The sequence below is a fragment of the Halictus rubicundus genome, chromosome 5, assembly GCF_050948215.1.
Source record: "Halictus rubicundus isolate RS-2024b chromosome 5, iyHalRubi1_principal, whole genome shotgun sequence".
NCBI classification, from domain to species: Eukaryota; Metazoa; Arthropoda; class Insecta; order Hymenoptera; family Halictidae; genus Halictus; species Halictus rubicundus.
This window is the reverse complement of record NC_135153.1, coordinates 13,209,991-13,237,185: the sequence shown is the minus strand read 5'-3', so window position 1 is coordinate 13,237,185 and position 27,195 is coordinate 13,209,991. Positions and strand designations below refer to the sequence as shown.

At 44.0% G+C, this 27,195-nt stretch overlaps 1 protein-coding gene across 6 annotated transcripts in view; it reads left to right on the top strand.

Moving 5' to 3' along the window:
* Chi (LIM domain-binding protein 2 Chi) overlaps positions 1 to 27,195 on the top strand; it is a 195,062-nt gene that overhangs the window by 148,934 nt on the left and 18,933 nt on the right. For 4 of the 6 annotated variants that reach the window (XM_076788484.1, XM_076788481.1, XM_076788480.1 and 1 more), the window contains one exon: positions 5,659 to 5,752. In XM_076788484.1, the coding sequence (XP_076644599.1) occupies positions 5,659 to 5,752 (94 nt within the window). The remainder of the gene's footprint in view (positions 1 to 5,658; positions 5,753 to 27,195) is intronic. The other 2 variants (XM_076788486.1, XM_076788482.1) reach the window with 1 other exon arrangement.

Here is a 27,195-nt window from a genome sequence, read left to right as displayed (position 1 = left end):
GGAGACTGAAAAGGCCAAGTTCTTTCTGCCGCAATCGATCTTTCCGATGACATTCACTCGCTACCCGTGTATCGGGGCTGGCCGACGCGAAATCTCGCCGATCTACACCGTTTCTGAAGCGGATTTCCACGCCCCGTTAACTCGGTAAACCTGCGAAAAATCGCGCCAGGCTCTCGGACCCCGAAGAACGTTTTGGCCGATGGTGATTTGCACCGAAATGCCACCCCTCAGGAAATTCCTCTGCATATTCGGGATCTTTCAAGCTCTTTTCTTAGGATAATATTTTTGCTGAATGTAAGCTTCAGTTCTTCAGGGTTACCTATTCATTGTGTTTCCTAACTGAGATTTCGGCTTTCCCATGTATACATTCATTTTACTCTGCAAAATTGACACTTCTAACGCGAGTAATAAATCTTCTGGACCCCTTCCGCTGGTCTTCAGGGACTTCTTCATTTACTTTCCCCCGTAAAAATTCAGATTGACCGAGTAGAATCATGGGAGTGAGAAGTGCTTCATTCTATGCCAGTGATATTTTGACTGCAATCGATAGTACAAGCTTCCTGGCTTGTTCTGCAAGCTTCATTCTTCAGGATTACCTGTTCATTTAGATTCCCAGATGGATTCCTACAAATGCATATAATCAAAGGCATCAGAGGCTGATCGAGCCTTTCGCAAGAGATTCCATCAAGTTCCACAAAATTAGCCTGCAGTAAAAATGGCACACCTCTTCGGCATCGACTGCTCCAAAGATTCCCACGATTTTCCCAGCTGATCTGGAAGCATCTAGCGAATATCTTCCGGGAAAGTACTCTTTTCATCGAATCGTCGATCGCTCGACGATCCGGGTGCACCAGCCGCTAAATGGTCTCTAATTTCCCATAGATGTTGCCCTCTCATTTTCGCGGGGGGGGGGGGGAGAGTTTATAGGTTTCCCGATACAAAAGTTCGGAGTCGGTTTATAGGAGCGTTCGGGAGGAGAGGGGAGGAGAATCGACGCGTTAAAAAGCGAAGTTCCCGCACTTGGTCGAACTCGAAGGAGAGTTCTCCGAGAATGGGGGTTGGAATCGGGGGTTGTAGACCGAGGGGGGAGAGAGAAGGTGGAATCAGATGACCGAATTATTTGATCGCGAGCACGTGCACGCGGTGTAGTATACGGCTAATAGACCAGTGTCGATATTAAAATCGATAACGACACCGGTGAACGACGGCGACGGTGTTGGTGGACCGCGACCAGTCAGCTGAACGTTAATATTTTGATGTTGTTGATCAATTGCCCGTGTTACGAGCGTCCGTTGCGGGCCGAATCCAATTTTCAATATCGAGATTTTTATCCGGTCTATTTTCAGGTTTTCTCGCTTGGGGAAAGTAAGAAGGATGTTGTTTTTCTGTTTGGTAGTCGCTTGGGGGTGGCAGGAAGCGATAGAAGTGGGAAGTCGTTCGAATTAGGGGTACCCATAAGTAATCAATTATTTGCAAAGAATTTGTTTTGCCTTTAGTTCTTGTACCGATCGTTGAAGAGGAAACACGTATTGTTTTACAGTTTTCGGTAAAACAGCCTGTGTTCCAAATATTCTAAAAAGTATAATTTTTTTTTACAATCCTATAATAAAATGGCGGTGATCGTACCTTCCGAGGATCATATTCGTCATTGCATACTTCTTCATTTTCATGCTGGATTTAATGCAAGGGTAACAACAAAGAAAATTTGCGATTTATGGAGATGTATTGAAGGTGAACAAGTGTCAACGTTGGTTCAGGAGGTTTGAACAGTTGAATTGACGAACAGTTGAATTTGATACTGACACCCTAAAATCTCTAGTGGAAGCTGATCCAAAATTAAGTATACAAGAATTATCGAGAAGCCTTGGGTCCACATGGTCACCTATACAAAGGCACCTACAAGAAATGGGAAAGGCATATAGGCAAGGAATATGTATACCGCATCAATTATCCGAGACCAACAAGAATATTTGTCGATCAATTTGCACTTCATTGTTATCCAGATTTCGTAGAGATCCATTTCTTAGCAGAATCGTTACCGGAGATGAAAAATGGATTCTTTGTGATAACATAAAGCGTTCCAAACAATGGGTTTCTGCAAATCAAACCGCAATATCAACCCCTAAACCTAGTCTGTCACTTAGAAATGTGTTACTGTGCACTTGGTGGGACTGTCGTGGCATAATTCACTTTGAGTTGTTGAAACCTGGAGAAAGCAACTGCTGAGTTGTATTGTCAGCAATTACAACGGCTGTATTCAGAACTATTGAAAAAGGGGGCATATTTAGTCCACAGAAAAGGTGTAATACTGCAAATTGACAATACCCGGTCCCATACAGCGAAACTCACTCGGGAAAAAATCAATGAATTGCAATGGGAAGTTTTACCGCAACCCCGTACTCACCGGATATTGCTCCCTCTGACTATCATCTTTTCAGATCTCTGGAGCATTATTTAGGAAATAAAACATTCACTTCTGTAGAAGATGTAAGAAGGCAGCTTGATTCATATTTTGCTTCACGAACCCTGGATTTCTATAAGAGGATTGAAAATTTGCAAGAAAGATGGCAAACTGTCCTTGATAACGACGGAGATTATATAATAAATTAAGCAATAAAAACCTAAATTTACTACAAAGTTTGTTTTAGATTTCAAAATAATTGATTACTTATGGGTCCCCCTAATATGATAGATTTGTCTGGGACCGTTTTCTGTTGATCCGAGATGTTGGATCGTAGTCTGCATAGCTTGGAAATAGTCTTTACTCGGTTCATAATTTTCGAAAGAATGCCAGTCGAAATGAATATAGCATCCCCATCGATTTCCGGTTATTGTTGGACCGTTTTCTTTAAAAATAGGGGAAACGATCGCACGGAAGATCCCGGGGGCAAAGTTCCGGGGGAATTTGCAAGTGCAGCTTGGGAAGCGTTCGCGGGGATGATCGATATCAGTGCAGTCAGTCGAATCGTGACCCTGGAAACACGCTGTTATCGCTGTTGCAGTGCAACGGTCTCTCCTTTGTACAATCAACCCCTATATTCAATTAGAACTTTGCGACCGATACGCCGTACACATTGGATTAATATATACGCGGTATACGAACTTACGAGTCGATGGCTAAACGAGAACGGAAACGAAATTTTCCCCGGAAAATTCTATCCGTCCTGTTCCACGCGGAGCGTTCAAGGAAATTGCTTGATTGTCTTCGCACATGGAACGTCCGCGAAAATTCGTTTCGTCGTGTAACTGTTCTACAAGTACGTAAATTTTGAATTTATCGGTGAGCGTGATGGATGTTGCCGAATTTTACCAGGCCGATCGATTAATTCGACTCTCGCGCAGCTGACGTCGGATCGGTTCAGACCCGTTTATGGATCTAAACTAATTAATGTACTGCAAGGTAATATTTTATAATAAATATCACGAGAAATTCCGAGCGGAAGGCCATTGGTATTCGATAAATTAATGAATCAAGTATAGATGCATCTAACATACTGCATATTCCACTGCAATTCGAGTAAAACTTTGACTGGGGTCACAATTGACCCAGCATCACCTTCTTAACAGTTTATCTAACGGAAGTCTGTTACAGTAAAGTCTTGATCTAAGCCCAATCCTCGGGTATGTGACCATAGTCGTCGAATTAAGACTTTTTTCCCCACTCTAATTTCCCCTTCTACCACGCTTCCGGCGCGACCCGGTCACGTGACGCTTCGCCACTGTCTTGCATACTCCTGTACTGGCAGAGAGAGGGTAGCTTCTTCCCCTCATCTGGCGACACTGCATGTGACATAGATCGTGTAGGGCCATTATTTTCTTGTGACCGACTTAGATCAAGACTTTACTGTAATAAGATTTTCAATAATGGTACCGTATGAAAAGTATGTTTAGAAATTATCTTTCGTGTAACAATCCCAACTGAAATTATCAGATTGTACTATTGGGGGTGAGTCGTCGGTTCACGACTGAAATTGTCCAAGGACCCGTCTTCGGGAAAAATAATCGCTGTCAGGTTCGCGCACTGTTTTCCCTCGGCCGGGTTCCGCTTAATAAGGATAATTACGACCGGCCGCAATTTACCCGCTCGCCATTACATCTCGCAATTTGCGCTCTGGTACCCCGGACGTATCGGAGGACGCGTCGATCCTCGCAGACGACCCTCCGTGTCGTCGGGGATCGTATCATGCAAATTGCGCGACGGAACACGCTCAAGAAACTTCGGGGAGCTTCGCTCGAATAAGTTTCGTGTCTTTAGCCTCTTTTTTGCCAGAATAGAATTACAGGGAAAGTTCAAACCTAACGTGCGCGCGCACGCACGCGCTCACCCACGCCGATTCGAAAGAATTTCAGTTTGCCTTTCGACACGCTTTCTGTCCTACCGTTCCGTCGAAGTTATGTTTCCACGATTATACCCGTCGAAATAATTGGCAAGGAACGCCTCGAGATCCCCGTCGCGCGATCCATGATCGAGCGATCGCTGCCATAACAGGTGTTCGACACGCGTGCTCACGCGAACAAGCGAAAGACATGCACGAACTTATTAAACCTGATTTACGCCCGGTCGCTTGGTCACGATACCGTGCGATCCTGGATCAGTGGCATTGTTAAACGACGACAAACTTGCTGAGACACCTCTTCGGCTACTGTCTACGCCATTGGACGATCAGGTGTTTCGATTAAGGTTCTCGATCGTTCGAAATGTCGAAATGTATCTGAGAAGCGGGTAGAATAAATGAACTGTTCTTGGGAAGCCTCGAGTTTGAAAAAATGAAAATGAAAATTTGGTCGGCCATCTTCGTTCACAAAGGCTGAGAAAATGTGTAGTTGGTAGATGGTATTATGTAGTACGATTTTAAATAGCTCTTGCTAGAAAAAGTTAGCTGAGATGGTCATAGGTTCGTTATATCTGGGCGGAGTCTCCCGAGGAGGAGTGGTCTCGTTGCTCCTGGTTTAAATGGAGCTATAATGGTGTCACCAAGTGCAATCTGTGTCTTTTATTCGTGCTAGACTCAGTGTCTTACAGAAATCCTGTTCTGAAACCACAAATTTGCTTGATCTCTGGTGAAAGTATCTTGGGTGGGCGTGGCTTCGTCGCTCTCGAATTTGTCGGTACCAGAACAGTTCACCAAAGAGCAATCTGTGTACCTGACAGATGGAAGTCTGTCGTAGTGTTGTCATCGTCCAAAGAAAAAAATTCTGATCTGAATCTCAATCTTGCTCTCAGTAGGCGTGGCTTAGTGGCCCCCGACTCTGCCGCAGTCAGAATAACGAACCAACGGGAAACGCTTGCGAACGATTGATCCAGGACTTCGGATCTAGGTTAAACAAAGCCTCGTTAGGATTCAGGCATGACGAACGGCGTTTTTTTTTTTCGCGCGGGAACCGGAAGACAGGGAATTCGCGGTCGCGGGTAACCGGTGAAAGTCGCAAGTTTCGCGGACATATCTGCGGCCCGTAGCTCGGCGCGCGTTTCCTCGTTGCAATAGCACCGCTCCGGGGCGGCTTACGAAAGTGCACGCCGAACCAAACCGAACCCGAACCCGAGCCCGAACCCGATCCGAGCCGGGATCCCGACATGCATGCGACACGCGCGACCCACACCAGCGAAACACACTGTACACAGCACACCTAACATGACCGATCGGTCTGATCTGACAGATCGTTGCCTGTCCCCAGGAGGCATACTCCGTACTATGGCCAGCCGGACTACAGGCTCTACGAGCTGAACAAGAGGTTACAGCAGCGCACCGAGGTGAGTACATCATCCACCGTATTTCTTTTCTCTTTTTTTTTTCGCATAACATCTTCCTTTCAGCCGAAACTAAACGGTTCGGCGCAGCGATCGAAACCTGGACCTGCTAAAATGTTGCAGTAGTTAACACTGTCAATGAACGATTTTATCATACAATAATGATATGTTCTCTTCTCGCACCAGCGACATTCATTTTTTAGTCATTCAAATCTTCTTCGTGCTACAGTAATTAATATCTTAACTCGTGGCCTGCCAGTACATGAGCGACGGAATTATTTATCCAGATTGAACCATGAATTTTAACGCTACCACATACATGACACCAAATTTGGTTGAATTTCCAATATTTATTTCATTAAATAGATTACCGTGATTCCGTGGAATTTTCGACGCAGCGGCAGTCAAAGTGTTAAACGACTGCGAGCAATTGTTTATATTTTAAATATGCCGCGGCAGTTTTTAGGTCCAGTGTTGAACTCGTTGTCCCCTGCCTACGTAATCGATCCAAAAACTGGAATGCAGTGTTTACTCTATATATGTCCCGAATGTCTAGCCGATAAAAGTCCTAGAACTATCCCCACTACCGCGGGGCATACCACGTGAGGGGCCAAGAAGCTCGAGTGACCTCCGTCGCGTATTTCCTTGCCGATATTTATCCGTGGATAGATCTGTGTTTTGGACATATATCGAGTAAACACTGTACATCTCTAACGAATTAATTATTAATTCAGCGATTTTCAAACTTTTACTCTCAATGTCTCGAACATCGAAGCTTGCTCTGATCCGAGAGTTCGGTTCGATAAACTCGTTGTGAAAATAGTAATATCAATAATTTCAATAGGATCGAATAGAACGTCAGTCCGCGAGCTCCGCGAAACAGAATTGGCTTACATAAATCGGGAACTGATCCGAAACCGATGGGTAAAAACCCATCGGAAACGATCGGGCTTGTAGACGTTCGATTCCGTGCATTATAAAATTATCTGGCCCATATACCGCGGCCGAATGAACTGGCTGTCCTTTCAGAGATTCCTGATAACCACGAGATAAGATATAATCCTCGGGAATAGATTATCGTACGTGCACATGTCGTCTCTTTCCACGGGCTATCGAGTTTTCCGTCGATTTCAGACGACCGGCGGATTAATAGATTCTTTCCGTGGGTGCTCGGTTTCATGCGAGTTTCGAGGGATCGAGACCATACATCGAGCCCCGCGTCGTCGCATTGACGGCCGATACCCGAGAAAAATACTCGCATCGGCCTTCCGGACACGAATTTACATTCACCATTCCCGTTCGTCGCCGTTTTATTCGATCGCCTTAAAAACAAATATCAAATCTAAACGCGACGGAAGTTCAGACATTTATGTGATTTCGAATATTCGTTTCATTGTTGTAAGTCCTAATTTCGTTGATCATTACTATTAGACCGCTGGAAAAATGAGCAGGTAAAATTTCAAAAAGAAAATTTACGGATGAATTTAAGAACCTCGATATACAGTCTTTACTCGATATTTGTCCCAAATATCTAGCCGATAAAAGTCTGTGAGGGGCCCCAAAGCTCGAGTGGCCTTGGTCGCCGAGGAGTATAAACATAATACGGGTCGGGTATATCGCTGTGAGCCACTACCAATCCAATAACAAAACTTTATTCTTTATTTTTCACTATTCCTTTATGAAACTTTCAGCAATATACTTGCGGAATTTTTCTGATTAAAATGATACCAAACACGATATCATTCGGATCATATTTACACTAATTTTCCGTTAATATCATTGTAACGGGAAGTACAGTGAATTCTCGATATATGTCAACAACACGGGTCTTTCGAGCGTCGGGTATCTTCCAGGAAACATACCTGTGTTATGTTTACATTCCTCGATGTCCGAGGCCTCTTGGCCCCTCACGGGGTATACCTCGCGGTAGTGGAGATAATTCGTTTATCATCCAGGCCTTGGCGACATATATAGAGAAATCACTGTAACTTTTATCGTTCACTACACAAGTAAATATAATCGGAATTACACCGTATTTGCTATCGTTTTCATTAGAAAAACATGTTGGTGAGAGTCATATCAAAAAATAATGAAAAATAAAGGAGTTTTGTTATTGGAATAGTAGTGGTACTATGTTTACACTCCTCGTCGATTGAGGCCACTCGAGTTTCACTGTCCTTTCCTACGTTCGGCAGTGTATCAAAGAATAGTATTATATCTTCCAGCCGATATATGTCCTGGTCAGACCCGCGATTTGGACATATATCGAGTAGACACTGTATTTTCAACCAATTTTCAAAGGAAGGTATTTCGTTCCTGTTTTTCTTTTTTTGTACAATCGATGGTGAAAATTGTTTCGTTTATCCTTCGAGTGTCATCCTCGAACCGATGATCGCAGATAAAATCAATGTCAGCACGATTGTCCCGAAGACTCATGCCTCCATGTTTTTCATTCTGGCCCCCTGTTTCCTACGGATCCGGAGGAGCCAGTTTATCTTCTCCAACAGTGATCAATGCGCCATTAGGACAAGCGAGAACGAAAAAAAAAAGGTCGAGGATAGACAGAGAGAAAAGAAAAAGAGGCCGGGGGTTAATGTGTCTTAATGAGCCTCGGATACCTAGGCACAGCGTTCATTAATCTCCGTGGACCAGATGGACAACCGGTCTCCTCGCTTTCGGTGTCTCGATAATATCGCGATTTACATTTGTCACGCGGGCGACTGCGGCGACGGCGTCGGCGTCTGCGGCGCTCTCTATATCTCAGAGATTCGAAGAGGAAAAAAAAAAGGGAATTATCAGCCGGCAATTAACCTTTCCCTGGATTAGGCTACTTCCTACGGTGTCTCCTTTTTTTCATTCTTTCTCTCTCTCTCGACGATAATAACGCGTCGACACCGGGCGGCGTGATTGATTCGCGAGCCGAGACACGATGATTGATCGGACGCGTATCGATCGCGAGCGAATCGCAACCGCTCGACGATGAAATAATTCATTTCGGTGTTTGAGAACCGGCCGCACGATGACTATCGGCTTTTGCCAGAAAACTCGAGAGTGTTTCTCGAAATCAATTAGCGCCAATTATTGTATCTTCGACTTGATCTTCGCTCGGGGCGTTCGCGCGAACGCGGGGACCAATTTTGTAGCGCAGAGCCTGGATAGTTTGCCACGATTCGTTGTTTCGCGTGAGAAATTAATTTTTATGACAATGCGTCAGATTTTTTCCGAGTGTTACCTCACACGTTGATGTAATCAAATTTCGGTGCCTGCAAAATTTTTTAAAAAATTGTCTCATAAATTCCTCCACTCACGTAGAATTTCCCTTGGGAAGAAGTGCATACTTCGTTATGGTTTTCAATACGCAGTTGCTTCAAAATACATATTTTTTGCAACAGTCGCGAATTGTGAGTTTGAAGTACACGAATCTGAAACGCGAGATTTAACACTAGGTTTTAATATTTTTAATTTTAAATTATTAAGACTCTAAGGATACACAAATTTATTTCTTTGAGTGTATATTATTTTTAAAATGTTGCTAAACATGTGGGCAGCACGTTCTTGTTATTTTTATAAAGTAACGCAAAATAGTCAGTTTTAGTGCTCCGTGAACCTAGCGTTAATGAATCGAAATCGGTCGACAGATTCTCGGAATAAATCTAATAAGTGCCCACCGGGCGTCGGCACCGTGTTCGGGTCACGTGGCACCGATGCACTGACCTGCATTCGCGGGTACAACAAATCCGCGAGCCGAGTGCACGCGTTCGAACGCATCGGCGTGAACTATAGCCACTAACGAGCCGTGGAAACAGCCATCAGCCGTCAAAATTTTATCGTTCGGAACGCTTGCCATTTCCCTGTCGTCTTCTCGGGGCAATAAATAAAATGTATCCGGTACAAGTGGCTGGCAAAACAGCAAGTGTAAACTAACTTTTACTGCAGAAAAACCTGCAGTGGACAGGCGAAGGCGTTTTGCACACTACAAACAAACATTCTAGTTTTCTTCTTCGATCGATCCTCCTTTTCATTCGACCTCATCAACTCCACCCTTAAATCGTGCCTTCAACCCTCTCGTTGATCATTGACACGCTCCTACATTAAACTCAATTTTAATAGAACTCATTATTACAGCAGTTTCCATGCACTCTTCAGAAAAATGTGCAAGAAAATTTTTTTTAAATTGTTGCACGAAGGAAGAAGTTCCCAAGTGTCTCCTGTGTCTTGCAATTTATGCTGACAATTTTTATTCTGCATAAAGATCCACAGTCTAGTTATTAATTACACTATTTTTTCCTTTCTGATGATTTTTGACCAATTATACTACCCCGTCTCATCCCCTTCAAGTCCTTGCACCGTTATTGCTGTCAGTATTTTCTATTTCGTGCATCAAAGAAATATTGAACTTAATTATTCGGTTTGCACTTTTCTAGTTGTAATTGTTCTTTTCTCTTGTCCAGCACGTTACAACTGATCCACCACCCCCGTATCGTCCTTCCAACCCTTTCATCCACGTTGCTCAGTCTCGGTCACTCGAGCCACGAACTCGAGCGAACGGTATAGCGTGTCACACGCTCATAAATCATCTTTTCTCGTGCTATCGTCAGATCTCGAGTGTTGTCAGCGTGTGCGTGTGCACGTTTCACCGTTGTTTCTTCTCTGGCTTCCGTCAGGCCCGTGCGAACTTGGGTCTGTGCCCCTCTCTTCGTCGAGTCTTTTCTTTTTCAATCAACATTTAAATTTCCTGGAGCACTGCCGCCGAAGACCGGGATTTGTTGCACAAACTATATGGGTCAAGTGTCCAAAAATGATTTTTAGCGAAAATTGAAAAATATCCTCCCTCAAAGAAGAAGTCCCAAAGTTCGACGCAAAAGAATACAAAAAATAATATCTATTTTCTCCGCTCCACACTCAAAATTTTTGCTCACCTAAACTGAACCCTTCATTCCGCCTTCGCTTGCATTTTCACGAGATACACTTTCGAAATTTGTCTCGCCGAACTGAATTCTTTGTTCAAGATGGTCGCGTTAATTTCCCCCATAAAATCGCAATTGAAATTTTTGCTCGCCCACCTAAATGCTTGATTTCGCCTACGCTTCTTCGCTCGCATTTTCCGTGAACGAAATACACTTCCGAAATTTCGACGGTAACGTGCTAATTTCCTCTATAAAAACACTATTAAATATCGGAAAAATCAATTCGCCAACCAGCGCCGTCGCGTCGGTGGTCGAACACGCTCCCCCGCGTTTTCATTTCGCCGGGTTTTCTCCGCTTCCGGTCGGCCGGTAACTCTCCTGGAAGGCGGCGGCAATTATTAATGATCGAATTGCGAGGCGTTCGATGATTTCAGCCAACCAGCAGCGACGAAAGACAGTCGTCGGGCAGCGAAGTGTACGGCGCCCGCGAAGTTTCCGGTAGTTTCTGTCTGCGCCGGGGGTTGGCTTTGGTGTCGGTCTGGTGTCAGGGGATTGGTTTGCTCGCGGTGCAAGAAGGAACGAGAAGAGAAACCCGGTTGAATCGAGAGAAAGGCGTGGGTGGTGGGTTCGGAGGGTTCAGAACCGACGGGGGAGGGGGAGAGAGCACGCTGCGAGAGACGCGACGCGAATTGAAATCAGGTACGCTCGGTTATTTTGTCTCTTACCGTTTTAATTTCGCTCGCTCCGGCTGGTTCGGATACTCCGAAAACTTTCCCGGCCGTACTCGAATTCAACCCGATTCATTTTTCATAATCCTGAACGGGGAGCCATATTTTGCCAAAATGGAATTGCATCTTGGGCAATTTTTAGTTTCGTTTCGCGAGCTGTTGCGTGCTTGGGTAAAGTGCAACAGGAATTGGTATGAATTTTAGTACCGTTTTGGAGTGTTGATTGTTTTGCATTTTAATCTAGAATATTTAGTTTTATTTGCTCGATTCTATTCGATGACTCCTTAACTAACGCGTCAGTAATTTTTATTTTGTAAGCTGTTCTGTGCTTGGATAAAGAGTAGCAGGGATTAGTATGAATTTTACTATCGTTTTGGTGTGTTGGTTATCTTGTTTTCAATTCTTGTATTTTGTTTTATATATTTAATTATCTTATTTTTCCCATTCTATTGTATCTCTTCAAATAATGCGTCAGTAATTTTTATTTTCATTTCGTGAGCTCTCGTACGATACGTTAAAGAGTGGTAGGAATTAATAATAATTTTATGGTGAATTGGGTGTATCAGTACTTTTTTAAAGAATAGAGTATTAATGTCTAACGGGTGGGTGAAATGCGGAGGAGTAAAATTCAGGAATGTATTATTTGTAAATCATTAAAATGGGTAATGGAAGAAACAAGTGTCTGCGCAATAATTGTTCTTTTAACACGGAATCTATTGCGCAAAGACCTACAATGTAACAATAAGATGGAGGGTTTGAATTTTCCATTGAAGCCAATACTTTTGCGATCTGCTCCACTATTTCGATCTGAATGCCAGCTACGCACTACATATACCGCAGCTCCCGTACACTAACACGCGTTAATTCTAATACTCTCCTACGAGCTACGATCCGATTTCGCTATAAGCTTCTTCCGAGCTTATGGTCCTGTAAATTTGGAATAATGCATTTCGATATCTCTTTGCCTCTACCGGATCGGTTCGGTCAGCGGTTTCGTCGCTCTTTGTCTTTCGCGTATACCTATACCAGTTTTCGACCGTCTTCGTGGCAAGGATTGTTAATAATTTGTTACCATTCGATTTTGCTGCTTGAATAACGAAGAATATGCTTGGGTCATGTTAATGAAAACTTCAGAGTGTTACCAAAACCGTCTACGAGCCTTAATCGAGTGAAAGACAACATTTCTGTTCAAATGACATAACGGAGGTCCGATTCTAATATAAATTTTAGTTCAAATTGCCCTGAGTAAATTATGAGTCTGCAAAAAACTCCATGAGCTGAAAAATTTTTCCATTTACTTGCCATTTTTGAAACTTAGTAAGAAGAATTATTTCGAGGACTATGGATAGTGGATACACTCTTTACTCGATATAGGTCCCGCATATCTAGCCGGTAAAAGTCTTGGAACTATCCCCAATGTTTACACACCTCGGCGACTGAGGCCACTCGACCTTCGCTGTCCTTTTCTTTGTTCGGCAGTGTATCAAAGAACAGGATAATTCTATCCGATATAAGTCCCTGGGTCGACTCGTGTTGTGGACATATATCGAGAAAACACTGTACTCTTATACAACAAAACCGAAAAATGATCCTGCTCGCAATAACTCTCTAAGAAAATTGTAATATTTGATCCAAGAATTGGATCGGCAAAAAAATCAGTCCAGGACTCACGAGTTTGGTTGTTGGGAACGATATGCAGGATAACAATGATGGAGCAGTGAGACGCGATCGGTCGCGGCGCGTCGAGATTTCCGCAATTCGGTGGCCTGCAAGAAATGTCGCAACGCATATTTACGATCGGTCGTTCCACGTAATAGAAGAGCGCCGGTTCCCGGTATCGCAGTAAATTCCATCGGCTTGCATCGAATTCCTAATTAGCGGGCCGGTCGGATTTCCGCGAAACCGATCGGGCCGCGGCGGCGGCGGCGGCGCGATTATTATTGCGACACATGCTGCGTTTAGGCGGCTATTATGCAACGCTGTTTTTCCGCGAGCGTGACACCCGACTTCGTCGATCTAATCCGAACATATAAAGAAATATTGCCCCGCGTTCCGCTTCAACGAGCTGAAACAGCGCGAGACGTTTTCTTTCCCTCGCGAGCCGTTTCCGCCCGCGAATAAAACGCGACCGAAATCTTTCCCGCTCAACCACATCCGATTCTTCGCCGAAATTTTTCCACCTCTTTCCGACGAACCGAATGTCGTTCGTCCGGAGACTGGTCGCGGTGAAAAATTTACAACGACACGCGATTGTTATCTTCCGTCGTGTTCTCCTAATTGCCGCATTTATTAATAAAACGCGCCCGAAATCTTTCGCGCTCAACCACATCCGATTCTTCGCCGAAATTTCTCCTCCTCTTTCCGACGAACCGAATGTCGTTCGTCCGGAGACTGGTCGCGGTGAAAAATTTACAACGACACGCGATTGTTATCTTCCGTCGTGTTCTCCTAATTGCCGCGTTTATTAATAAAACGCGCCCGAAATCTTTCGCGCTCAACCACATCCGATTCTTCGCCGAAATTTTTCCTCTTTCCGACGAACCGAATGTCGTTCGTCCGGAGACTCGCCGCGGTGAAAAATTTACAATGACACGCGATTGTTATCTTCCGTCGTGTTCTCCTAATTGCCGCGTTTATTAATAAAACGCGCCCGAAATCCTTCGCGCTCAACCACATCCGATTCTTCGCCGAAATTTTTCCACCTCTTTCCGACGAACCGAATGTCGTTCGTCCGGAGACTGGTCGCGGTGAAAAATTTACAACGACACGCGATTGTTATCTTCCGTCGTGTTCTCCTAATTGCCGCGTTTATTAATAAAACGCGCCCGAAATCTTTCGCGCTCAACCACATCCGATTCTTCGCCGAAATTTTTCCTCTTTCCGACGAACCGAATGTCGTTCGTCCGGAGACTGGTCGCGGTGAAAAATTTACAACGACACGCGATTGTTATCTTCCGTCGTGTTCTCCTAATTGCCGCGTTTATTAATAAAACGCGCCCGAAATCCTTCGCGCTCAACCACATCCGATTCTTCGCCGAAATTTTTCCACCTCTTTCCGACGAACCGAATGTCGTTCGTCCGGAGACTGGTCGCGGTGAAAAATTTACAACGCCACGCGATTGTTATCTTCCGTCGTGTTCTCCTAATTGCCGCGTTTATTAATAAAACGCGCCCGAAATCTTTCGCGCTCAACCACATCCGATTCTTCGCCGAAATTTTTCCTCTTTCCGACGAACCGAATGTCGTTCGTCTGGAGACTCGCCGCGGTGACAAATTTACAACGACACGCGATTGTTATTTTCCGTCGTGTTCTCCTAATTGCCGCATTTGTATCTGCTTCCATGAAAACTGTACCGGCAACAAATATAATTGGAAGGTTCGTCAATTCGAATGCATTCGAAAAATTATTTAAAAACTACCGGAAGAAAATTTGGGAGAGTGGTTGTGTTGCAGAGGGGTTGCTTCACCCCCTAAGCCTGTAGTACATTAAAGCTTGAAATAAATTTTTCCATGTACACGTTATTCGACAAAATTTTACAACGTTGCAAAATTGCAACCTTCCATCGTGCACTCCTAATGGTCGCATTTATACCGCTTCTGTAAAATGGTAGCTGGAATAAAAATAATTGGCAGAGCTTATCAATTTGGAAGTACAGTTCGATATATGCTGGCTTCAAAAATTATTCGATATAATAGCCAAAAAAAAAAATGGTAGAAATTTTAAGGGGTTGTTGTACAGGGGAAGCTTCAACACTTGGATCTATGACAGATTAAGTCACTGAAGAAATTTTAGAAATATTGAACAAACATTTAACATTAGCTTCAGTTTACCTGAAATATTGGCAGTGTCAGCAAGCATTTATCTAACTCCTCGTTCCGTCGATTCAGTCTCGAAGACATAAATTTGCATAAACAAGCCTACGCGAGCGTGTATCGTTTTTGCAAATTAGCTCCGGGTATCTAGTGAGTAATAAATTTGAATATCCACACGTGCACAGTAACAGAAAGCTGACGTCCATTACGAACACTCATTTTCGAAAGAAGAAAATAAACGAAGACACCTGTAATCTCCTTAAAAGCGTCTAATTATTATCATTATTCATTTAGGAAATCAATCTTGACCAATTACTATAAAAGTACGTATCGAGAACATGTTTGACTGGTAGACGTATTAGTGGATATTGAAAAAACTAATGATCGCCGAGTATATAATAATAACAACAGCAATAGCATATAATCAGCCGAGTAAATATTGATCATGCAACTATAACACGCGTCTGCGACCACGATTTTCAATATGGCGCCCATCTTCTCTTACATGATCGACTCCTATAGCCCGTTCCTGCACGGGTACCCTCACTAAATAAATAATCGTCTGTGAAAAACGAGAATTCTCACAATCGTTATCTCGGATCATTACTTCGCTGCTCTTTCTCTTTCAGTTTTATCGATTTCCACATTTTCGCGATTAGATACGGCCGTGAATAAAACACGTTGTTCATAATTTTTTCCCGATAATTTCCTGACGCGACACGAGGCCATTTTTGAACATGGCGAGCGCCACGAAAATAGCAAATGGGAAACTGTAATTAAACAGCACGCCGCTCCATATTTCCGCGAATCCGTACGCGGCTCGTTTGCGCGTCGATTGATTGTTTAATTGCTCGCCGGAAAAATTTATTTGCTAGTTCCACCGGCCAGGCTAATGCATATTGCAATTCTAATCGGCGACTAGGACCTTGGACCCCGTCCCATGAACCCCAGTATCAAAAACAATCAACCCCGTGTATCGCTCGGGGCGGTTTCATCCCTTACAACTCCGCTCGTCCGGATTACTTTGTTCTTAACAGTATAATTTAGAAGAGAGGTGTTTCGAACGGCGTCGTTCTTAAATTTAAACCCACATTACAATACAAATAGATACAGTCTTTTCTCGATATACGTCGCAAATATCAATCCGATAAAAGTCGAATAAAAGGCGAAGAATAACAATCTCCCAGACTACTTGTCCCGGGCGGACCCGTGTTTTGGACATGCATCGTGTAGGACATGTACGGTTCCAGCAGTCCTTTTCTACTTTCAGCGTGGATCAAGGAACAGTATCTCCTGGACGATATATGTCTCCGGGTAGACCCGTGTTGTGGTCATATATCGAGAAAAGACAGTATAACTTTGCGAAAGAGGAACGAATTCTTTAAAATCACATTTACCCAAAAGGATCTGAAAGCTTCACTATGTCAATAGTGCTCTGTTAAATTACACTCAATTGTTATAATATTCGCAGACTGTTAATGACCCGGAATAATTTATAACATTTCCAACAGCATCTCCGCTTAATATTTATTCGCCGAAGCCTTTCGCGACAGACATTCCCCGAACACTGAATCAACCAGAATGATGCAAACCAGTGAACTTTGAACTTAAACAACCTTTCGCTCCGGAGATGCAATTCGCGTTCGAAATTTGATCAGCAGGGGTTGAACCATCGGAAAAAGCAGTTTTTGCGCGACCGGAATCGAACGTTTCCGTTCGTGGGTGACTTATCGGGAGTGCATTAATTTTCACGGCCGGACTTTGACGAATAACGAGAGACACACTATCCGACAGTTTCGCATCGCGACGGATGACGTCTCATTTATCCATGGGGCGTCCCACACACGGGCCGAAGTCGTTCCCTTTCCCCATATTTTTGTCTCCATTGGAATAATCGCGTCTCCAAGGGGTGCGCGAGCATTTCGTCCACTCGTAACCATCCCTGGCAAGCCCATCGATTAGTAGTATCCTCCCCTAATCAAGAGTGGCTCTGGAAATGGCCATTAACCCGTCTGGGATTTTCTAAACCACCAAAAATATTTTTCTTAACCCTCCACAGAAATGTCACGAAAGATTCTAATATTAGTTGTACGAATTCGTGGCTCTCACAATCGATTGTAACCTTGTTTATTATCACCTACGAAATGGTGCAAATATGTGAAAAATTGTGTGGTTTATTTTCCAGATTTGAGTAAGTTTTGGGTACTAATAAACAACAAATTTGAGAAGGTCTCGAATTCATTTTTACCTCGGTCAAAATGACCGGTTTTATATTTTACAATTACTGAAACTATAGAAATCCATTTAGGGAAAATAGTAGAATAAATTTCCCTGTCCAAGCATCCATTATGTTGAAAATTACGAAGAATCTGGATAAAAATTTAGGGTTGCCATTTTGATAAGACAATATTTGCCGGATACTGTTAATGTCCAAGGGTTGACAGCCCGTCGGAAAAATGCACGTCTCTTTCGGAGCGAACGTCGTCGGCCATGTTTCGCGGATTTCCTACATATTTTCCGGCAGGTGGATTTTCTCTTTTCCCGCGCGTAAAAACGCACGCGTTGTAATATCGAGAAATGCGGCCGGGGAAATTTTTAATAACGCCCAAGTCGCGCCGCGAAACTTCTAATTTGAAAACAAGCTCCGCGGGATGCTGCCTCTCGCAAAACGCCGACTGAATATCACGGGGGCCGGCCGCCGCGGCATTCATCGCGAAAATCTATATTGCACAGACCTGCAATTTTTCTGCCTTTGCGCCGGGCCGGCGTGCACCGCCGTCGCCGCTGCATCTCCCTGCGCTTCGCGTTACTTTGATCCACCCCCGCTCGCGAAATCGCATAAATCTCCGATAATAGAGCGACGACGAAATATTCCGGCGACTCGCGAGTCGATCCCACCGTGCGGGATCATTGGATGATCGTTAGATTCGACCGCAAATTGTGTATTTCGCCGGAAGATGCGCAGCGCCGGAAGTCGAGAGCCTCCATCTTGGATCACGACCGAAAACCGAATCAACGCCCTAGAGGAATTTCTTTGAACTTGAAAAAATATTCGCGAGTGTTTCGCGTCAATTTTTACTTGGTCCTTGTAAAGAGGAGACTTCGATCTTCAAATCCGATTAGGATTCATTAACGAAACAAATTTTTTAATGTTTCTACAGAGGCTTTAGTTTGTAGCATTTTTGAGGAAAAACAGGTCTTCAGTTTCTCGACTACTACACCCTGTAAAAATGTCTTAGAGGAAAATGAACAATGCTGCGCGGAAGTAGAATATTCAGGCTTTAAAATGCGTCCAAGTTTGTTGCTGTTCGATTGTTTTTTACGAAATTACAACAGGTTGAATGTGATCGATTTCTCGAGAATCAGACAATTTACGTCCAAATCATTTTCATATTCAGTGTGTATATTTAGTGTTAACGGCACAACTTGCGAGAGAAAGGTGCAACAATATTTGTTACAAAAAGAGACAAATGTGTGTTGTTCTGACACACGTAGTTTTGACGTTTTTATCAGTGACGGCTGGTTCATTGTTTCGCAATTATTGTATGACAATTGCGCGTTCATGACTTCCTAAATACATTTAGACGTCTGTCTGTACTGTTTCTACTGAAACTTTGTTATTTACCAACGAGGAGAAAACACGCAGAAAACTTCTACGACAAAACTGACTGATAATTTACAACAGTGTTAAGAATTGGAAAATACTATATTACTTGAAACCTGTTAACACTAGGTTTACGGGACCTGTCAAAATGACGGATTCTAATATTTGTAATTTACAACCACCGAAATTGTGAAGATGCATCCGTGAGAAATTATTCAACTTTATTTCTTTGGGTGTACACTGTAGAAAGAAATAGCTAAAAATGTCGATAGATTTTTATAGAATACTGTAGAATAGTAGTTTTTGTCTGTAAACCTCGTATTAAACATATTACGAAAGAAAATATTTCAGTTTGTTGCGATTCAGGTAGAAAATTACTATTTTTCCTAAATATCCGCTGTCTACTTCAATTCCATGGTTTCAGATCAAAACGTGCCAAAGCGTCGACGCTAAAATAATTTTCGTTGCTTTAAAACCAATGTTAGGTTTACGTATAAAAATTCTATAAAAATAATTAAAATTTTGCGAGGCTCGCGAGGAGTCTGAGGAGTCATTACGAAGCAAGGGGTTGAGACACAAGGGCTAATCAGAGAAGGAGCCGCGTTTCTGATTTGTTGGCAGGCGTGCTGAGTTCGATGGTCGTCGCGGAAATCAATTAATAAAACCGAGATCGTCGCGAGGAAGCGTTCCCCCTCCGGGAAGGCGCACGAAATATTCGTGCTCGAACGATGTTACGGAGTAATTTTCAGGATAACTCCAACCGGGAAAAATTTCCGAGCCATTCAGGATCCCCGCCCTCCGTTCGTCGTCGTCGTCGTCGTCGTCGTCCTCTTCCTCTCGGGGGGTGGTCTCTTCCCCGTCCTTCCACCACCCCCCTCCCGCGCCGCCGACGATTCTTTCGCGTTGTTCGCATTCCCTCCCGCGGCATACTGGGAAAAGTTTTACGTAAACATCGGGCCCGCCCTTTACTTACGTGTACCTGACGATCTCGAGAGAAGGAAAAACAGCGTCGTTCCGAGGATATGTTCGGGAAGAACAAGCGGGATAATGTTTGTCCCTGTTACCCCGCGCCGGGGACACGCAATTGAATCCGCGATTAGGGGAATAAACCGAGACCTCCGGCTCCTCGATCGTCGGGATCGCGAGATTCCACAGATCGTACGTTCCCGTTCACGAAGGACGCGTAACATCGCCGACCGGAACGGCGAAAGAAATTTACGACGGCAATCGTTCTTTTAGATTTCGGACGGAGTTTGATACGTCCCGGTTAATTACGACGGAACTAGCTCGCGATTCCCCGAACCACGTCCGAAAAATCAAAGGCTCGCACGGCGACGCGAAACTGCCGGATAATGCAAGGTAGAAACGCGTTAAGACGTTTTTAATTGTCTCGTTATAACCCATTCGAATGTGGCAAAGTGGTTTAATACAAATTAAAAAGAACCACGTAAGAGCGGATCGCATTAAGTAAACGAGCATATTCCAGCACCGGATTCATTACCTGGCCAGTTCAGGTTGCTAATGTGTTTCTGGCACAGACATAGAGAGAGAGATAGATAGAGAGAGAGAGAGAGAGAGAGAGAGAGAGAGAGAGGCAGAAATCTGATTGGCGTACGGTACGTCTAAATAATTGTCTAATTGAATCCGATGGGCCGGGAACGCTTTACACGTTCATTTCCACCGATGACGAGTCTCTTGCATATTTATCCGGGATCATTAAACATCGCAGAAAATGTTGAGTATTGACACGGGGCGGGTCAAACATCATTTCCATCCTGAAATTTCAGTCCATTCCGACCCGGTGACGACTCGACCGGGAGTTTATTGCTCGCAAAAATACATCCAAAAGTTACAAATTATTTCATCTCGACTGAAACCTCTGAAATCCTTACGACCATCTCGGTCTAACGAAAAAACCCACTAACGATGACTCTCTCGAATGATTCAGCATCATTGAGTGTCTCGAGTTGAGTTGAGTGTCGGAGTATTGACACGAACTCTCATTTTCGTTAGGGTGAAAATTCGTCTACGTTTTTGCATATTGTGAAACGATCGATTTCCGTCTGTGACATGTGTTTCTTTGAAATGTGACGTTATAAATGTTTAGATGTTTAGATCTATGTAATTACAACAAATGTGGACACACGAAAATGATAGTAGTAGACAGAGGAGAACATTCGAGCGATTTATTTATTTTTATTATTTATTACTTTCGTTTGAGCAAGCAAGAAAGTCCTGTTTGGCTCCCGCGTCTTGCTCTTGAAAATGTTTGCACGAAGACCCGCAGTCTATAAATAATTAGCAGACTTGACGTGTAAAACAGAAATGGTTGCAACATAATTTCAGGCTCTGCAACTATTTCTGGTTTAAACATTATTCCCACCGTGAAACTTCGCACCGTTTCGATCGGTCTGGGAGAAATTGATCGAATTGCTTGTCACCGCGAACTCCTAAAAAAAAAAAAAAAATTGCAAATTATTTCGAACGTTTCGCCAGAGATCTTCGAAAACAGAGAACCGTGGAGACAATAGCGAAAAGAGGAGATCAAAAGGAGGATGACGAGGAGAAACGAAGACAGAAGGGAACTGAAGGCTCGGGGGAAGGTTGAGAACCTCTATGGGAGCTTGGGTAATAAAATGAGGGCCCCTGCTCTCCCCCGGGGGTGGGGCCCCCTCGATAACCCATATTGTACCCCCCATCCCCTGGCTCTCCCTCCCTGGCTCGCCCCTCTCGCCGCCGCCCCTGGCCGTATATACTCCGATCGGCCGGAAGAGTTTTGTCCCGGGCCGACCGTCCAGAGAGAAATCAACCGACGCCTATCTCGCGGCCTACCGATGCTCGAAAATTTCTGAAAAATGGTGGCGATGTAGCCGGGAATTTTCCCGAATTTTCCATATACGGCACCGGCCTGTCCGCCGTCGGGTTCCGGTCGCAAACGATTTTCGTAAGAAAATCGAGAGGTGGAGCGCGCCGACAATACTTTCCCGCCGGCGTATATACACGATCATATACCACCCCTAGTCTCCCCACACCCCCCCTAACAACAGTAGGGTGGTACAGTCCTGGTGAAAAGCCGACGGCAACCCCGGGTCTGGTACAGCCCGCACAAAGACCGACGCCCTGCCAGGCAGGCGAAAAATGGAAGGGAAAAAAACGTCCTGCTCTCTGCCTGCCGGGGAAAGAGAGAGGAGAGGAGAGAGGAGAGAGAGAGACAGAGAAGAGGAGAGGAGTGAGAGAGAGAGAGAGAGAGAGAGAGAGAGAGAGGGTGGGAGAAATTATTGGCGGTGAATCGTTTCTGGGACGAGGACCCCGGGAACGATTCGGAGATAATACAAAGTGCAGGACTTTTTCCTTTTTCTTCCTGCGAGCGCATTTCGTTTTTCGTAGTTTCTGCCCTCTCCTGCCAGCGCGATCATATTTTGTATTTTGTTTAATATTCGGTTTTACTCCTTGTCTATCTGCCGAGTCTCTGTTGGGTTCTCTAGAGAGAGAGGTCTCTCTCTCTCTCTCTCTCTCTGTCTCTCTGTCTCTCTCTCTTTGGGAGATCGATGCTCGGGGCGGAGACACACGAAAAATTAAGGGTGAACAAGAGCACGCACTGTGGAATGATATAGTTGTTTTCTTTGGACAGCGAGGAGAGAACCCCGTCGATGCTAGTATGTGATTTTTGGGCTCGTTTTGAGGGACGTGCGGGAGTGCCATTCGACCTGTATATGATTAATAGACTGCGAACTTTATGCATTTATGGTAACCGTGAGTAGGTGCAATTTGAAGCTGGAGATGGATGAAAATTTCGGGGCTTCATTGTATCAGCTCATCAAAATTATTGAAGGAAGAAAGAAATTTCTGGTTGGCTCCTGTTCATTGTAATCGTTGGGAACCATTTTTATTTTGCGTAAAATCCGCAGTCTAACGACTAACACTGAACCTACCACTTTTCTGTTTTCGATTTTCCGTTTGACAATTATCGAAATTATAAATACGCTTTCGTAGGAAGTATTGACTTTTTCATTTAAGCAAGTATAATGAATATACGTTCACTCTTTATTTATTTTATTGTTTTGCGCTAGGTTTAGTGTTAATAAGCTGTGGACCTTTATGCAGGATTTTCTGCATTTGCTGCGAGAAACAGATGCTGATGAATATGTCTTTCATCGTTTGATAATTCTAAGTGGTACATACTCTCAAAGTATTTTAATGAAAGTCTTTCTTCGATTAATAATTTTAAGTAGTCGAACATGACACGTTTTAATGAGTGTCTTTCTTTGATTAATAATTTTAAGTAGTCGAACATGATACGTTTTAATGAGTGTCTTTCTTTGATTAATAATTTTAAGAAGTCGAACATGGTACATCAATACTCTCAAAGTATTTTAATGAGTGTCTTTCTTCTATCGACAATTTTAATAATTTGAAAATGATACATTGATACTCTCAAAATCTTTCCTTCTATTTACATTTGTCACAAATAAGTAGGTGGCACACAACATAGAAGAAACATCAAACGAATTTAATATTGCCGGTACATTATTTGCAACCTATTAAAATTATTAAGAGAAGAAATCAATTTTTATGTAACTTCCTTTTCCTGGAACTGATACAGACAATATTGATTTCGCATAAAGATCCGTAGTCTAGTAATGATGAACACGTTGAATGCCACGGGAGTGGTCGTTAAAAATGATTGTCACAAAACTAACGCCACTGAGTGGTATCAATTTATTAATTCTAAAATTAACTAGACAGTCTAAGGTGAGATCTTCACTATCAAGTAACTGTTATGTCAGTACTAAATTGTTATGTCAGTACACCGCGCAGACATCGTCCCTGAATGTTTAACACTAAATCTGCCAAGCACTATAAATGATTGGAATTTATTGCCTTATAAAAATTACAAGATTCTATAGAGTTTTTATTGTCAAGCGAACCTCGGTATGGGAATTTATGTGATCATTTCTCACGAGTCCATCTTTATAACTTTAATAATTGTGAGAAGAAAATTTTGTAACCGGTCGTTTTGGTTGGCAGTGGAGAAAAAGTACAGATGATTTTGGAAATCTGTAAAAAATGCTACTGGAAGAAAATTCTCCACCGTCCTCAGATGCAGTTCTTAAAATAAGAGAATTTGCGTGATCATTTCCCCCGAATCCCTCTTTATAATTTTAGCAATTGTCACAAAGTTTAGCGTCAAAAAAGCACAGATTTGGGGAACCTGTAAAAAATGGTCCTGGAAGGAAATTCTCCACCATGCCCGGACGCAGATGTCAAAATAATTGAAATTGAGATAACGTAAGCTAGTTCGGAAGAATTATTCCATAAAATCGGAAACAACGGATAATTGGCAAGCCCACGCATTGCCTCGCTGATACCACGGTACATCACGACGTGAATGCGATGACGAAAATATTCGACCGCGTCTCTCGCGAGGGCCCGGGTTCCTGAATAGACCGTTTTTTGGTACCTGCTAACAGGCTGGAATTATGCCGGATTCTTTCTCCTTTTCTCCGACGACGGAATCGAACCGGAATCGGGGAGACGCTCGAGGAGACTCTGATGATCCTCTCCTTCCAGGGGGTATTTCTTTTTCTTCCTTTTCCCCCTTTTGCTTTTCTTCCCCTTTTTTTTCCACCTCCCGTTTTCGTGTTCGGCTGCGGTGTCTTCTCTCGCGCTCGGAACAAACAGAAAGAGAAAGAAAGAGAGAGAGAGAGAGAGAGAGAGAGAGAGAGAGAGATACAGGTCTCGTTGCCGATTCTAGGAAAAACTCGCATGATTTGTGGATAGATGTAAATATCGTCGGAACGCTAGAATATTATCGGAACACACCCATTATATCTGGACTGTCTGCGCCCCATGCAGTATTTATCGGGTTCTCGGAAGAATTTGTTGTTTCTCGATTTGTTATTCTGCGTCCGTAATGTGGGACTCGTTCGGATGCAATTTTGTATGCGCGGTTTCGCGGATTCTGCGTTCTTGTGCATTTGTTGGCTAGGACAATTCGGTTGGCACGTGAGTTCCGATTTGTCAATTGATTCTGCATCTTTAGTACGAACTCAATAGACAATAGACACAGAATAATAGACAACAGCATGAATACTGGTGGGAAATGAGTACTGTTCGAAATTTTCTGTAAAAATGACACCTGCTGTACAATCGTCCCTATACATCGAACAATTGCATATTTTTATTTCCAAAAATTATAGTATTTAGAACCCAGTAAAATACTGATCCCCCTAACGAGAGTCGAATAAAAGCAAGTACCCGATAGACATCATTTTCCACACATCAATGACATTAACCATTGTATTATATTACACTGTAAATTTTAAATCAGTCACAGATACGAATCCTTTTAACATTGCCAGCGGGTTTTATGCATTCACGACATCTCTGTAGGCGCGATTTAATACAGTAAAAACATTAGAAGAATATAAAAATACTTTCATATTATTTCCTACCTGTTCAATTCTGCGAGAATTATAATTCTATTCTGAAATTACATACTGAAAGAAAGTCAATTTCTGTTTCACCTCAGCCTGTTGCGACGCAGGTAGAAATTTGTAATTAAAGATCCGGCTGTCTATTCACGAGTGTATGAAGTGAGAAGTGTGTCTTCGCAGAAGACAACCGAATAAATCTCTCTATCGAGGTTCACACAGCGACAAAAATGATCGGACCAAGCGCGATCTTGTCGTTACCCGAAAGCAGCGCGCACCAGTCGCATTTAACGCCAGGTACCAGTGTTAAAGGGCGTTCGATCAATCACGCGAATCGCCGCGGTTAGACAGGCAAGATGCAACGGGGCTATGCATTTAAGCGTCCGCGTTCTTCGGCTTGCGCCGCCGGTTTCTTCTCCTCTCCCTCTCTCTCTCTCTCTCTCTCTCTTTTCTTTCTCTCTCTCCGGGCTCGCAATATCGCGTAAAAGAGACTCCACGGCTCCGAACGGGGGTTTTCATCCCCCCTCCAAGGCCCCCCTGTTTTTATTTCCGCCAGAATTTTCGGTTCACGTCGGTTTTATCCGCGCGCGCGGGTTTTCTCCGCTCGGTTATTACGATGCAACGACAGCGGCTCGGATTTTCGCATTTTTCTCGGCGGCTACACCCCCCGTCGCCCCTTTATGCAACCACCCCCCCCTCTCGGCTATGCAACCGCTGCTACTTCGGCGCGCCGGACAAATTGAATTTAACTCGGGGGCTGCTAATACGACCGGTGCCGAAAGAGCGCGCGGCTCGCTTTATCCGCGGAGCATCGCGGAAATCAACGATGATTTGTGCGTCCCTGCCGGCGCGACGCGGCGCGGCTCGGCGCCCGACGACGACGACGACGACGACGACGGATTTTACGCCCCTTTTTCACCGGCCCGGATCGAGATTGAATTTCTTGCGTGTTCTCGCGATCCCGCGCCCCTTCGGCCGCGATTTTTTTGCCGGAACGCTCTCGAGCCAGCGAAACTCGGAGACCGGCTGACGCGAGGATCCGATCGATGCTCGTGGATCATCCCCTTGCGCGAGGGATCCAGAGGTTTAACCCCTTGTCTAGGTAACGATTGGGAGGGATCAATTGGCGCTGATCAGCGGACCTCTTATTCGAAATTAACCCGTATGATTTCCAAAAAGAATGTTATTTATTCGAGAATGCTTGGAATTTTTGGGAAATTAAATTATCGTGAGCACCCTTACAAAAAATCGGATAAACGTCACGCTACCGTGAATTCTGTGACACATCGCTGGGCGAAAGATAGTAGACAAAGCTCGAGTGAATTAGTCCGCAGATTTCACCGCGGCAATCAGAAAACGTTTACCGGTGAGCTAATCATCGAGTTACACAATTTTCAATGTCCCGCATTAATAAATAGATAAATTCATAGCTGACCCCCTCTCCCACTCCCTCGACACTGGTAATACGAATCGAATCACAGTACACTTACACGCATCGATCACAGTGCGATACAACCCTGTTCGCCCGGAATTGCCGGTTAACAAGCTAACAAATTAGATGACAGTTTCATCAGGCTGCATTTACGAGCATTCTCGATGATGCCCATTCCGTCTCGCCTGGCCATCGAGGATCTTGCCGTAGGTAATGACCTTGTGGAATTTTGTAGAGACTTGCGATTTTGCTCGCGGATCGTGTGTTTCTCAAAACGGAAGGCACGGGTTTCGCAAATAACGCGCGGGGGACGAGTTTCCCGGGACAAATGGGACTCGGGTCTTTCCATTTAACGGTGGAACGTCGACAAAATGACTTTACACAGCGAGCTAACAACGCGTACACGTTTATCGACGTTCCGGCATACAGTGAAATCCAGTAGACTCCCACAGCGCACGGTTTCTTTTCATACGTACGTGCACACGTGCGCGCGCGGGTACGTATACGTGTACACACGTGCACCACCCG